The 15,215-nt window shown below is 34.2% G+C and overlaps 2 protein-coding genes across 2 annotated transcripts; both read right to left on the bottom strand.

Moving 5' to 3' along the window:
• Window positions 1-1,481: 1,481 nt before the first annotated feature.
• On the bottom strand, window positions 1,482-4,415 carry LOC127653122 (chromobox protein homolog 8-like). Its single transcript, XM_052139658.1, has 5 exons — window positions 4,289-4,415; window positions 4,102-4,145; window positions 3,604-3,669; window positions 3,403-3,469; window positions 1,482-2,459 (listed from the first exon to the last, which is right to left on the bottom strand). Exons 1-5 carry the CDS (start codon window positions 4,355-4,357, stop codon window positions 1,686-1,688), a joined length of 1,020 nt encoding a protein of 339 aa, XP_051995618.1. The 5' UTR covers window positions 4,358-4,415; the 3' UTR covers window positions 1,482-1,685.
• A 3,931-nt stretch (window positions 4,416-8,346) lies between these two features.
• Window positions 8,347-14,672, bottom strand: cbx4 (chromobox homolog 4 (Pc class homolog, Drosophila)). The gene is made up of 5 exons (XM_052139701.1): window positions 14,458-14,672; window positions 14,331-14,374; window positions 13,823-13,888; window positions 11,717-11,783; window positions 8,347-11,317 (listed from the first exon to the last, which is right to left on the bottom strand). The coding sequence occupies exons 1-5, from the start codon at window positions 14,524-14,526 to the stop codon at window positions 10,013-10,015; spliced, it is 1,551 nt and encodes a 516-aa protein (XP_051995661.1). The 5' UTR covers window positions 14,527-14,672; the 3' UTR covers window positions 8,347-10,012.
• Between the last annotated feature and the right edge of the window lie 543 nt (window positions 14,673-15,215).

Genomic DNA, 15,215 nt, shown 5'->3' with positions numbered 1-15,215 from the left:
GTGTCAATGAGCATGATTTGATTAGTTGCCAGCTTGTATTAGTCCTTAAACCCGTAGGCCAAATCAATGATTAACTTATTGAAACAGGTAAACGCTGTTAGAGACACTGCAGGTGTTTTCATCTCTGATTAGAGTTTGGAAGGTTAATAAACATCCCGGGACACGTTGTTCATGGATGAAAATCAGTCTATTTATTTGCTTTTGGGCAATTTCATATTTTCAATTATTGTGTAAATAGGTTTATCCTCAATAATGAAAAAAAGGCTCCAAAAATAAAGCTAAAATAAATTTTATTTTTATAGATTTTAGACTTTGATACACATCTCTGTCAAACTCTGAACACTTACTCTAAAGAGTTTAATTAGTAGGTAAATATAATGTACATTCATTTATAATAATTTTAAAGAACACATTTCTGTACCTTTATCGACCATTTCTTACAGAATTATTATTTTTTATACAGGGAAATTCATCAAATTTATGTTAATTAAAAAACGAAATAAGTTCCTAAATCTTAAATGCTGGTGCCTTAAAAAATAAGGCCTCATGTAGCTAATTTCCATTTTCTTTTTTTAAAGGTTGTGCTTTGATACAGACTTTTCTTTAGACAAAACATACACAAAATGTGACCAAAACATTTTTAAAACAACACATAACGAATATATTCATAAAAGAGGGACTATATGTCGTCTAAAAAGGTGCATTTGGTATGTTAATGTGTTAACAGCATCTACATATACATTCATTATAAAGCTGAAAACGGCAACAAAAAAAAGGAAAGATCGTATCAACTGGTGTATAATTACATTAAATCTGGGAAATAGAAAAATAAACTTCATTTTCATAGAAAATATGAGTGAAAATGAAAGCTAAACAGACTAATATATATATATAGTGTATATAGAGATACCATACATAGAAATATATATGCATCATATACTGTATATAGATATATAGATACACCATATACAAATATATATATATATATACCATATATTTATAAATCTATATGGTATATCTATCTATCTATATATGGTATACCTATCTAACTCTCTATGGTATATCTATGTTATATCTATATATATATCTCTATATACAGTACATATGGTATATATATCTCTATATGGTGTGTATATATATATATATATATATATATATATATATATATATACACACACCATATACTGTATATAGAGATATACCATATACAAATATATATATAGCTATACCATATATATAAATCTATATGGTATATCTATATATCTCTATATACAGTATATATGGTATATATATCTCTATATGGTGTGTGTGTGTATATATATATATATATATATATATATATATATATATTTATACCATATACTGTATATAGAGATATACCATATACAAATATATATATAGCTATACCATATATATAAATCTATATGGTACATCTATATATCTCTATATACAGTATATATGGTATAAATAAATATATGGTATATCTATATACAGTATATGGCATATATATATTTATATGTATGGTATATCTATATATGTGGTATCTAATATATTTATATATATATATGCATTTTGTACATGATTGAAAGACTTAAATGTACAGTTACAGACTAGAAATTATTTCTATATGTTGGCTGTTTCTATTTGGAGTACAATAATTCACTTATACAAAAAGTAAAATGGCATCATCTGTTTTCTTTGAAGAAACCTTTGTCAGTTGAACTCTCTTTAATGGTCACAGTCAAAGACTTATTTGTTATATCAGTAACGATGATTTTCTCCATGTTCTTCAAACAGGGCAACCATGACTCGTCTGTTTCGTCCACAAAACTCAAAGGCAGTTGCTCCCTGGTTTGATCGGGTCGAAATAAATTACTTTTAGGTCGTTTTATCTTGGGTTTATGATGTATGGTCCCACTAAAGCGGTCCTTCGATCGATGACGCAAAATATCAACCCCTGAATTCATGATGTTGCCACCAAATGTGAAATTATCACCCGACCTACTTCCCATTTGCTTTTTAACATTGCTCGATTCCGCTTGAAACTTCTGCGATACACGCATAATGTCACTGTTAGATGCCTCTCCCGATCTCTCCGTTTTGTAATGCCTGTAAGACAACGGTACATCTGCTTTTCTTTTAACGCTTCCAGTAGATGAACCTCCAGTTAGACCCACGATGGGACGCAATTTTGGTTTTGGTCCTCGCTTTTTCGGCGAATTGGCAAAATCCAAATGGCGTTGTGCTGCTGCCGACGACAGCGAGTTTCTCTCGGGGTCTGGAGGTCGGACGCGAACACTTTCGCCTCTATTAACGGTGCTCGGTGGAAAAATGGTTGGCACGACTGTCCGTAGTCCCTCACGTGCTCTAGGCGTCACAACCGGCTCTGTGACCGGAAACGACACCTGAATCCCTTGAGAAATCTCTCTCAACTCGTAGTTTCTGCCTTTAGTTTTAGCCTAAAAACATAAAGAATATATTTATTTTTTAACTAAGCACAATCTTTTCAACATCTAAAATTACAAAAAGCTAAATAAATACAAATAATTACTAATACATTGAAATAATAGGGTGATATCAGCTAAAATGGGCCATTTAATTTTTGAGCACGTCTACTTTTTCATAATAACCCCCTATAAAAAAATCTAATGGTGTGATCTGTTGCCACAGTGGCATCTGTTAAAAGTGAATTAATTGGATTAAGGCTGCTAAGGTGGGCGGGGCAAGACTTCAAAGGGAGACTGTGGCAAATCAAACTTTACTCTCAAGTAATAGGCTCTGCAAGTATATAGAAATACTCAAGTTACAGGACATATTAAGTGTTAATGAAATACAATTTTTGATTTAAAAGGAAAATGCCATTTCGTGTGGAGGCCCATTTTACCTGAAGGTGCTAGATAAAATGGGTCACTTTCCAAATAGACTTTAAATGCAAAATAGAGGTTAAATGCGTTTTTGTTACAGCTCATCTCAACAATATTTTATATTACTCATCAACAAAATCATACATGTCTACAACATCATAATCCATCTACCCCCCCTTTTATTTTACCAGACATAATGACAAGAAGTGAGAAAAGAAAGATTCATTGCCATGTTAATATTTACATTTTCTAGTTCATTTAACCTGATAAAGCAGCCCATTTTACATGATAACGGTTGTCTTTTGAGGAGACATTTGACAAGTTAATTGCTGTGGAAGAAGAACATATTTATGACACAATGTATATATAGGCCTATACATTATAAAGGAAACCTGAAATAACAAGAAGAAACATGATTTGGTATTATGCCCATTAATGACGATTAACAAAAAAGTGTCCCATTTTAGCTGACTTCATTAATGTATCTTATATTACTATTTATTTTTACTATACACATGTACAAAACATATTCGCTCACCTTTAACAAGAATGTTTCTGGTTTGGGTCCCCTCTTTTTTGGCCCGAATAGTTCCCTCTCACGCTCTCTTAAATACAAAAGGAAATATTACAAAGCAGTCGGAGAATAAACAGGGCACACAGATGTTTTAATAAAACAACCAAAACAGCGTATTAGTTCGTTAATTGCAGCATTTTACAGAAATAACGGAGACACACAAACCTCTCTTCAAAAGCCGCGAATAGGCGCTCATCTAGAATATTTTCCTCTGGTTCCCAAGTGCTGTATCTGCACCAATAATTGCAAGCTCAGTTATTAGCAACTCATAACGGACAATGAACACAAACAGTGGGGACAACATTAAGAATACATTTTTTTTTTTTTTTTTGCGTTTCCATTTGAAGTATCAGATATTATTATGCATTTCAATTGAGTAAATATGCATGTATAACAGCCATTAATTATAATATAAATGCATGCATGTATGTATGTATGTATGTATGTATGTATGTATGTATGTATGTATGTATGTACAACGATTATGTAATGAAAAGCATTTTTTTAATCATGCTAAAAAAATAAGCTTTTTGAACCATCACTGGCCTACATTCACAGGAGCCCCGTTACACAGTGCCTGTCTGCAGCCGTGCTAACATTCAACGGGCCTGTAACGGCATCTTCCGTTACAATCTCTACCGTTTTGGTGTCATTTCCACTCACTTTTGAGACCAGCCTTTCCATTTGACCAGATACTCCATCCGTCCCTGTAAATGAAAGCGCAGACAGGCTCAAATTGGCAAGCTAACGCTGCTAAGCTAACCTATATCGTATAGAATATCACTTCAGCAGGCATAAACATACAACCAGCTGCCATTAACGGAACGAGACCATCGGAAGGAACACTTACCCTCCTAATGCGACGTTTAATGATGGATTCGGCGGCGAAGACCCTCTCCCCGACGGCTGAGAGCTCCATGTTTACTTCTACCCTCGCAGCTATTTTTTTCCACAGCCCTCTCAGCCTGAATGATCCTCTGTAGCCCATAATACTCTCTCCGAAGAGACGTCATCACGTTCTAAACTGTTACCATGGCACTGCAGACGCTCGGGGAGGGAGGAGTCAAAATCGTCGTGGAGTCATAGAGGAAAAACGAACACATTTAGAAACTGTTCGGAAATGTTTAGTGTTTTACCTCGTGTTCTTGTCTCAAAGGACGTATATATCGATAAATACACTTTCAGTCGCGTATGCACGCAATCGTGACAATATCTGGGAAAAGTTATTTGATCGCTCAATGTGAAAATGTGCAGAGATCCCGTGAGTGGCACGAGACAGCAGGTGTTGCACGCGGTGGAAAGCTACGGGTCATCTCGAATCTGTCCCACCATGTGACGTCGTCCCGCACAAATAACGTATTTAAAGAAACGTTTGGAGCCAATAGCCTACATTTTATTAAACGCACCTAACGCTGTTTTTTTAAATGCAAAAATAGGCTATTTGAATATGATAAAATAAACAACTAAACAATAAACCCAAAATAACAATAATAATAAAAAATCCGTATTTAGCGGCAGAGTATCGATATTTTTCTCTATACCTCTCCTAATCTCCCTAGTGTCAACCAAATAAAATCTATAGGTCAATTGTCCACTCACAAATATTACACAAACTATAAAAGTTATTTTTAGTCTTTTTAAAATATAGATTTTAAAGATATAATACTTTTCCTGAAATATTTTCGCTTGTGTTAATGCCTTTCTTTCTTTCTTTCTACTTCAACAACAACAAAAATATAAGAAATACGATAATTATCAACAATAATAATAATTATAATTATGTTATCAAATAACACATCCTTACGTCGGAATCAAAAACTTGATTGTTTTTAATCTATAATTTTTTCGCTTGGCCATCAAACCATGTTTTTCCAAAAAAAAAAAAAAGTATTTCTAATATATATAATATGTTCCCACCCATGTGATGATTGGACATGATCTGATATCACTAATCTTTTTTAATTTGAGGGATTCATTCGATTGTTCCGTTAATTGATTATTTGTTTCGATTCGATTAATTCAGAATTTTCTTGGTTTCAAATTATTATTGTTGTTGTTTTGACGAATATAAACAAGCAGTCGTGACTTTCGTTTTTACCCCTGGGTTTTTAAGGAGAAATCGTATTTTTTTGTCTAATCAAGCCAACATTTTTATCGGAAAAACTAAACAAATATATTTTATGACAAATAAAACACAAACAGTGGTTAAATAATTGGTTGATTTTATCAATTATAATAGGGCGGAAATAGATTTAGGATAGAAAAAGCGATGGAATGGAATTAATTATTTATATATTAATTTACAATTTGTTCAATCCAAACTGGCCCATTTTATTTGAGTGATCACAGAGTGAAACACACATTTGGGTTCACTGAATCAAAAATAAAACAGCCGCAATGGAGTCGAGACAATACAGATTTAATCCCATATAAATAACACAACAAATAAACACCGGAAATTGGATAAAGCTACATCAAGTGCTTGTGTTGTAAGTGGTTAATTCCACAGAGCCTCTAAAGACTCAAATTAGTAACGAATGATCATAATCATTATTATTATTATTATTATTATTATTATTATTATTATTATTATTATATCATTATCGTTATAATTATTATAATTATTATTATTATATCATTATCGTTATAATTTTATTAGCATTATTATTATTATTATCATTATTATCGTTGTTATTATTATTATTATCATTATCATAATTATGATCATTATTATTATTATCATCATTATCGTTATAATTTTTATAATTATTATAAATATTATTATCATTATTATTATTATATCATTATCGTTATAATTATTATAATTATTATAATTATTATATCATTATCGTTATAATTATTATAATTATTATTATTATTATTATATCATTATCGTTATAATTATTATAATAATTATTATTATTATTATATCATTATCGTTATAATTATTATAATTATTATTATCATTATTATTATTATTATATCATTATCGTTATAATTTTATTATCATTATTATTATTATATCATTATCGTTACAATTATTATTATCATTATTATTATTATTATATCATTATCGTTATAATTATTATAATTATTATTATCATTATTATTATTATTATATCATTATCGTTATAATTTTATTATCATTATTATTATTATATCATTATCGTTACAATTATTATTATCATTATTATTATTATTATATCATTATCGTTATAATTATTATAATTATTATTATCATTATTATTATTATCATCATCATTATCGTTGTAATTATTATTATCATTATTATTATTATCATTATTATTATTATATCATTATCGTTATAATTCTAATTATTATTATCATCATTATCGTTGTTATTATCATTATTATTATCATTATCGTTATAATTATTATTATCATATTATTATTATTATGGCCTTTTTTTAATGAAAGCTCAAATAAAGAGAAGCAACAAATAGAGGAAAATACGCCTTTACGAGCAAAAAGGAAACATTGAAAGTTTGTTTATTTGTTTATTTTTTACGTCGACAAGATGAAAATGAATGATCTTATTTGTTTCTCTGGCGTTTATTGGTCCAATTAAATAATCGCTGGAAGATCAATTCTAAACAACCACTCAGCAGGCATTATTATACCTGATAGTTTATTTATTTGGCATGTGAAGTCCTGATAGTATAAATAATATGACATCAACTGATTGTGTATAAAGTATCTGATCTCAGGTTACATGTTGTCGATGATGTCATGTTAATCTTTTCAAGTTAAACTTGACTCTATTCCTAACTCTAGCTAGGAAAGATAAGTTACAGATAGGCTACATCAATAGCAATGATAAAGCAGCACAAGCAATATTTCTGGGAAGGGGGTTTTCATTCTGTAAAAACAGTGAATGATCATTTATTGTTAGGGCAGAAGTGTGACAGCTGTTTGTTGTGACTGATTGATTCCCACCATGTTGAAATCATGAACACCTGCTCTTTTAAAGATCTTCATGATGTTGTAATAAGACTTGGCTGCCCGACTCAGACAGATGACCCACATATAGACCTGTATATTAGATTACTAACTTTCAACACTATAGATATACGGTAGTACTGTATTTCCATTTATAAAAAGAGCTCAATCAGTTTATTGATTTCATTGAACATGGTTCTGCACCAAGAAGGCAGCATTGCTAAAATTCGAGTCACAACTGGACACAACACAAGTTAAGCTCAATCAACAGCATTTGTGGCATAATGTTGATTACCACCAAAAATAAGTTCAACTCGTTCCTTCTTTTCTTAAAAAAAAAAAAGCAAAAATGTAGGTTACAGTGAGGCACTTACAATGGAAGTGAATGGGGCCAATTTTTTGGAGTGTATAAAAGCAGAAATGTGAAGCTTATAATTTTACAAAAGCACTTACATTCATTCTTCTGTTAAAAATCAGGTGTTATTTGAGCGTTTAAGTTGTTTAAATTGACATTTTTACAGTCGTTTTAGGGTATTAGGGTTTGTTGACTACATCTTCATGGCTACAAAGATGCAAAATTGACTATAACATTAAACAGAAACGGTTAGTTAGAGATTTTATCACAATAAAATCATGTTAGCATATTTTGATGTCTTGTAGCTTTGCTTTGGAAACTGAGTATTTTAACGTTTACGGATTGGCCCCATTGACTTCCATTGAAAGCGCCTCACTGGAACCCAGATGGGTTTTTTTAAGAAAAGGAGGGGCGAGTCAAAATTCATTATTGTGTTAATCAATATGATGAGCTTAACTTGTATTGAACCCTTAACAATCATTTTAATTAGCCAAATGTTTAGGATGCTTGCAGTTTTCTTTCTCTGAATGCAAAAAAACATCTGAAATATTGAAGCACTCATCATAAATTATAAAACAAATATTTCTCTTTTTTATTATTATCCAACAGAGTTTAATATGGATTTGAGATACATTTTCAATGACAGTTTTTAACCCATAAAATGCACACATTACGTATGTAAAATAGCTTTAACCTTGATGCATTATTGTGTCATTTGTACATCACACAGATCTCAGCGTGTATCTTGCATTAACATCAAATTCAGACTCCAGAATATACTAAAGCTATATGACACTGTCCAATGTAAGTGTTAATCCTTACACGTTTTAAACGGTTTTCATTTTATGATGTCACACTACTATTATTGAACCATTCCGCATAAGGCGTAACCTTTGTTGGCTTTTTACTGAGTTCAATATCAAAACATATCCAGGAGATGATAAAGTGCAACTTAAACCTCTCACGGGTAGGAAACATCAAACAATCCAGTTGTTTATCTAGCATTGCACAAGGAAGACAAGGCTGACCTCACAGGTCAACAGCTTTATCCAGTCAAGTAAACGTTTTCATTATTCAAAAACAGCCAAACAAAATCTGTTATGCTAATATCCAAAAATACTTGTTTTAGGTACATTCATATATATTTCTGATGACACCTTTCGTCGCAACTCCAGATTAATAGATCTCGGATATGTGTACGGAAAATGTCTGAAATCCCGAACAATGGAGGAATAATTCGGTCCATACATTTGTAAAATGTGACTAAAGGTATGTTGACTCAAAATGTGCTTTTTAATCAATCTACCTTATTGTCATGTACATTGAAAGTTGTGGGTAAGTGCATTTAACATTAAAGGAACTTTCTGGGTTCAAAACAATTTAAGCTCAATCGACAGCATTTGTGGCATAATGTTGATAACCACAAAAATTGATTTTGACTAGTCCCTCCTTTTCTTTAAAAATTAGAAAAAAAATCTGGGTTACATTGAGGCACATAAAATGGAAGTGAATGCGTTTGCCAATCCGTAAACACTTATACTGGCTGTTTTAAAAGTACAGCCACAAGACGTAAACAATATGAGTGTTGTTTCTGTGTACCGTTTTACTTCTTCATTACCATGATGCCGTAAATCCTTAAAAATGGCCGACAATTTAAACAACTTTACAGCTCAAATATTACACAAGACAAAAACAATGTATGCACCTTTATGCCTGAAATCCTCCAAAAATTTGCCCCATTCACCTTCATTGTAAGTGCCTCACTGCAACCACGATTTTTGCTTTTTTTCAAGAAAAGGAGGGACGATTCAAAGTAGATTTGTGGTAGTCAACATTGCTACAAATGCTGTCTGAGCTTAACTTTATGAAGCCTGAATTCTTCCATTAAGCTTTGGTGAATTCTTCAGTTTCACCAGTGTGCTCTCTCCGTTAGGCTGATATGTCCTCGGGTAGGAACACATTCAAAGCTTTATACACTGTATTTTACACTGTACAAATATGTGCCTTCGAATTCACTTTCCAGTAAATTACCCTGAAACTACCGACTGTCTCAATTTTATGCAAACACATTATATACCATATACATTGGCATATAAACAAATAAACCCAACATATACAGTTTGCTTATATGTCAATTATTTATATAAATGGTTTATTTGCTTTAATAAACATGTAAATATGTCTCAGGAATGGCTATGAACAGTGCTTTTGAGCTGGCTCATCTAATGATCAAATGGCAATCCAGTATATTTAAATATGTTATTGTCCTGGAACGTATTCCTTAAAGGTCACGGTTAAGCAATTTGTGGTGATGTCCGTGATGATAACGTTCCCTACAAATGGTTTAATATGGTTGTCTTTGTTCTCCACCTCCTTAGAGCTTTCTGAAACCTTCTCAATTGCAGAAGGAACATCTGTAGGAAACTGTTTTGGAGTTCTTGTCGGACCACAGCTTAAGTCAATGGGCTCTTCGAGAATTGTGTCGGTTAAGTCATAACTATTGATTCTGCTGGTTTGCCAGTCTCTGTAATGCAAGTTTATGGGTTCTGTCTGAGGCGAAGAGAAAACTATACTTGGTGCGCTGGTGCTCCTCTGACTGAGGAACTGCTTACAATCTCTAACGTCCTCACTGGGGTCCGAAAGGTTCCTCTTACGGTGACCGAGTTTGGTGTCCGTGTGGGATGGCGCAGCCTTCTCCGCTGTCATGGAGTTCGGTTGACCTTTAGTTATTTCCATCTGATCGGTTCCCATGTCCACTTTTTGTTCAGCCTGCATAGGCATAACTTTTGGAAGTTCACACGTTTCCTGGGCCTCTATATGAAAATGCTCACTAGTAGGAGAAACGTTGCTGTTGTCCTTAATAGGACCATTCTTATGGCCCACTGTGGCACCATCAGACAGATTGTGTGTATTACTCTTCAAAGATTCGTCTTTGTGTTGTGCTTTTTCCACTCCAGAAGTGTTCCTGTTTTTGACTCTCGATGAATGCACACCATTGTCCATGTATTTGCTCATCACGATGACGATTCGGCCGTTTTTGTTTTTATTCTTGATTATTTTCATCTTACTGCCAATGCCATTCGGAAGCGCAGACTCTTTAGAACTCGTCTTAAGTGCCCGCTCTGCTTTGTTAGCATTATCCGGCAGTCCTTTAAGCTCAACAGACAGATCCTTCACTTTGCTCAGGCAGCCTGAGTCTTTGTTCCGTATCCACTTCTGTTGCAGGGCTGGAGGGAGGTTCCAACCTTTGTTGGCAGGGTCTTGACCCTTGGCCTCTTTGGGTCCTGTGAGTGGTGTGTCATACATCTTAGGGTCTGGCTGGAAATGATGATGCTTTTTGCTGTTAAGCTGGTAGAAGTGTTTCTTTTTCCCACGGATGTGTGCTTCTGCTGTTATCTCCTTACAGCTGGGTAGGTACTGATGGTGTTTTTTACTGTTCAGCTGGTAGTGCTGCGGCCGTTGCCTGTGGATCTGAAGTGAGTCCACTTTGAGCTGGTTCTCCTCGTCCAATAATGTGTCATGTAGACCACCCAGGATGCTAGATCTGCGAGCAAAGGCAGGAAGCTGGAACAACAACAAAAAGAGTTGATCTATTAACAACTTCAATTAACTGAAAGTCTATCATGTGTTAATTATTTTACGACACGTTTAGCTTTACTCTAGAGCTGAAAATGTGTTGTCAATCTACAGATAGGATTTATGGTGAAAAATTGTGAAATCAACAATAGAAGTCCATTACAGTCATCATTAATGATTTGTCTATGGCACACAGTCAAATAAAACCTCAGTACATTAAGCGACATGCAGACAGAAAGGAGCCTTCGGCACACATAATTATTGATTCATAATAAAGTAGAAGTACTCCCGTGCACAAGAATAACCTCTGGCAAAATACTATCAACTTAGGCACTGGCCGCTAGGCTAAAAACACAATAATATAAAATCTATAAATGTATGATGTACCTGGACCAGGGTGTGCTTGGGTTTCGGCCCTCTTTTGCGATATCCCACCAACTGCTCTTGTCTCTCTCTGAAAATAATGCACAAAAATATATAAAATCTACAGTTTTCAGTACTCATGGTTAGACTTTAAATTTGACACAAAGCATGATAATATACAATTAAATTTGCTATATATATATATATATATATATATATATATATATATATATATATATATATATATATATATATATTGGACATTCTCAAAGCTATAGATTATATTAACAATTGATCAAAGTCACAAGTGGAGTGTTCAAATGCATTTACATTTACACATTTGGCAGACGCTTTTATCCAAAGCGACTTACAGTGCACTTATTACAGGGACAATCCCCCCGGAGCAACCTGGAGTTAAGTGCCTTGCTCAAGGACACAATGGTGGTGGCTGTGGGGATCAAACCAACAACCTTCTGCTTACCAGTTCAGTGCTTTAGCCCACTACACCACCACTACACTTATGCCACTCCTATTTCCTCAAATGCTGCGAGGAAACTTTCATTAAAGAAATATTCCAGGTTCAATACAAGTTAAGCTCAACTGACATCATTTGTGGCGTAATGCTGACACAAAACAGATCACAAAAAATAATTTCGACTTGTACTTCCTTTTCTTTAAATAATGCACAAAATCTGGGTTACAGTGAGGCACTTACAATGGAATTGAATGGGGGCCAATCTGTAAACATTAAAATACTCACTGTTTCAAAAGTATAGCCACAAGGCATCAACAATGTGTGTGTTAACATGATTTTACCGTGATAAAAATCGCTTACTAACCTTTTCTGTGTAAAGTTATAGGCAATTTTACAACTTTGTTGCCACGACGACGTAAGCCCTCATAAGGCCGTAAACCCTAAAACTCAAACTCTAATATGAGCAGAAAAAAAGCTCAAATAATACACTCAAAACACATATATTAGCATATTTTAAGGATTTACGCATTTGGATTTCATTACAAAATTCCATCAAATGGAACATTAACATTAGATTAATAATTGAGATTCCATTGATTACATTCGATGGAATTTTGTTATGAAATTAAAATGCTTAAATATTAAAATATTTATTTGAGTGTACACAAGCTTTAACAGAAGACATAATGTAAAAAAAATAAAGAAATAAAATTTTTTATAAAATTACAAGCTTCACATTTCTGACTTTATACCCTCCAAACAACTGGTCCCATTCACTTCCATTATAAGAGCCTCACTATAACCGCAATTTTTGATCTTTTTGTTTTTTAAAACCAAGTCTAAAATTATTTTTGTGGTATCAACATTATGTCACAAATGCTGTTGATTGAGCTTAACTTGTATTGAACCCAGAATATTCCTCAAAATCAGAAGAACAATTCTGAAGAACCATTACTCACGTCTCCAACATTACACAACTGACGTACAACAAGGCTCAGCTTATCTCTTTGATCACCTGGTTACAACACAGAGTGCAATGGGTAACATGACACTGTATAGCCTGCAACTTCCAGAAACAAACATCTTGCGAAATCTGCAATTGAATTCTTTTCCAAGAAGTTCTGTAATGCATTGATAGTTATTCGACTTCCATCTTCTGAATAGAACAGTAAGCTCTGAGGAGTGTGTGAATATCAAAATGCCCCTTTTAGAGTGGATTTGATCATAAACATTAGTTTAGGAGCCATTTGCACTTGTGAGCACACTGCTACTGCTGTATATTATATATAAGAGGTTATATCTACAAAAACAATGCTTTATGAGCAAAGTAGTTTCAAAGTGTGTCTAATTTCTATGCATGTTCCTCTGAGGATGCCTAGTTCCCTAGAACTGTAATCAGAGTTGATGTAAACATTCATTAGTCAGTTTACTATGCTACATCCATTCCGTATGGCTTATGGTAGTAATAGCAATGGGGTGTTTCCAGGCAAGCATCAAGAAAGTCTTTGTAGGAGTCAGACATGACCCATGGGGCTACAATTAATCTTCAGCTAGAGCACTAGAGGACAGGCGGTGACTGTGCAGGGAATTAGCCCCGCCTCCCATGACCATATATGGTCATCACTACAAGTTCAGCAATTCGTCCTCCATCTCACCTGTTTTGGAAAGCGACGAGAAGCCGCGGATCCAGAATGTTCTCCTCGGGTTCCCATGTGTTAAATCTGTAATATTAAGGAGGGAATAGTTATCCAACTCTTGTTGTGATATTGTGCAAATAGTAGCTACATCGTAAACATGTTAAACACAGCATTGGCGTTTAAAAAAAAAATACGAATAAATATATGGGCCTATATAAGCAAAACTTTTAACGTCGAAAATCGAAAACCAATATTCAAATGTTATTTTTGGCACATACACTGACGTGGCCATCATGGTACCATCGCAGTACTCATTTTAATCCCAAAACCCATATGTAAATAAATCAATGCGTAAATAAAATACCATTACGTGGCCAAAAACGATCTTCACGCGCGTAAATTCGTGATGGAATCCGTAGAAACGCGCGCGCCCAATGCCATGTAGGGTAACAACCAGATTTTCGCAAGCAACATTGGTCGGCAGTAACCGTTAATGTATCAACAAACGGAGCATATAAAGACTTACTTGGCTGCCCATCCTCGCCACTTCACCAGATACTCGAGTCTGCCCTGAAAAACGATGAAATCGGGGATGAGAACAACAAAAATATCCTCGCACCATTTACGGTAGTTCTAGTTTACGCCAGTTTTACCTTCCGTAGGCGCTTCTTCTCGATGCCCTCCACCGCGAAGACATGCTCCCCGACGGCAGGTAGATCCATTCTCTCTCCGCAACGCGTCAGATCTTTGGTGCAATGGTTTATTGCCTTATGATCTCTTCGCGTTCTGCCACCGCTGTCGCCCAAGACTTAATGGTCCCTCACCCCTCCTCCCTCTTGCTCGTATTTGTCTGGTGGGCACGAGAAAAACTCACTGGTGGTGCTGCTGCTACTACAGAAAATAGTTAATGCAATAATAAGCCAAGTCAGGCACGTGACGTCAGCGCGCGAGGAGGGGGAGGTGGTACACTATGGCAAGAGCAGAATGTAAAGCTGTAGTGTGCGTAAACAGTGATTAAGAACTTGCCCAGATAACACACGTACATCTCAGATATGTCTGTTTTAGATCTTTTCATCTGGAAAGCATCGTAATATAATGAAAATCTACTAAACATCTTAAAAACATCAGATTTACATCTCAGAGACATCTGCTGAATGACTTATTGACATCCGAGACAGAACTATTGATTGCAGATGACCAAACAAAATGCGTCTTTTATATGTAAACACACCAAAAAGATGTCTGGGTGGTGTACCTGTGCTAGCAGGGTGGACATATGCTTGCACTTAAAAAAACTTTCACTATTGTCACTTTTCCTCCCATGTTCATATTACTCAAAAAAGCATGTACCTTGTATGCGTAACTTAATCCATTTGCATTTGGACAACATCAATATCTTTTGTTTTGTTTA

This window comes from Xyrauchen texanus, chromosome 12 (assembly GCF_025860055.1).
Source record: "Xyrauchen texanus isolate HMW12.3.18 chromosome 12, RBS_HiC_50CHRs, whole genome shotgun sequence".
Taxonomy (NCBI): Eukaryota; Metazoa; Chordata; class Actinopteri; order Cypriniformes; family Catostomidae; genus Xyrauchen; species Xyrauchen texanus.
The sequence above is the reverse complement of the archived record's forward strand: the minus strand, read 5'-3'. Positions and strand labels throughout refer to the sequence as shown.

Coding starts and splice junctions, on each gene's coding strand:
- cbx4 (XM_052139701.1), bottom strand. CDS start 14,526: ATGGATCTACCTGCCGTCGGGGAGCATGTCTTCGCGGTGGAGGGCATC. Junction 14,375..14,457: donor AGAAGAAGCGCCTACGGAAG/GTAAAACTGGCG, acceptor ATCGTTTTTCAG/GGCAGACTCGAGTATCTGGT. Junction 11,318..11,716: donor CCAAGCACACCCTGGTCCAG/GTACATCATACA, acceptor TTGTTGTTCCAG/CTTCCTGCCTTTGCTCGCAG.
- LOC127653122 (XM_052139658.1), bottom strand. CDS start 4,357: ATGGAGCTCTCAGCCGTCGGGGAGAGGGTCTTCGCCGCCGAATCCATC. Junction 4,146..4,288: donor TTAAACGTCGCATTAGGAGG/GTAAGTGTTCCT, acceptor TTTCATTTACAG/GGACGGATGGAGTATCTGGT. Junction 3,670..4,101: donor TGGAAAGGCTGGTCTCAAAA/GTGAGTGGAAAT, acceptor TTATTGGTGCAG/ATACAGCACTTGGGAACCAG.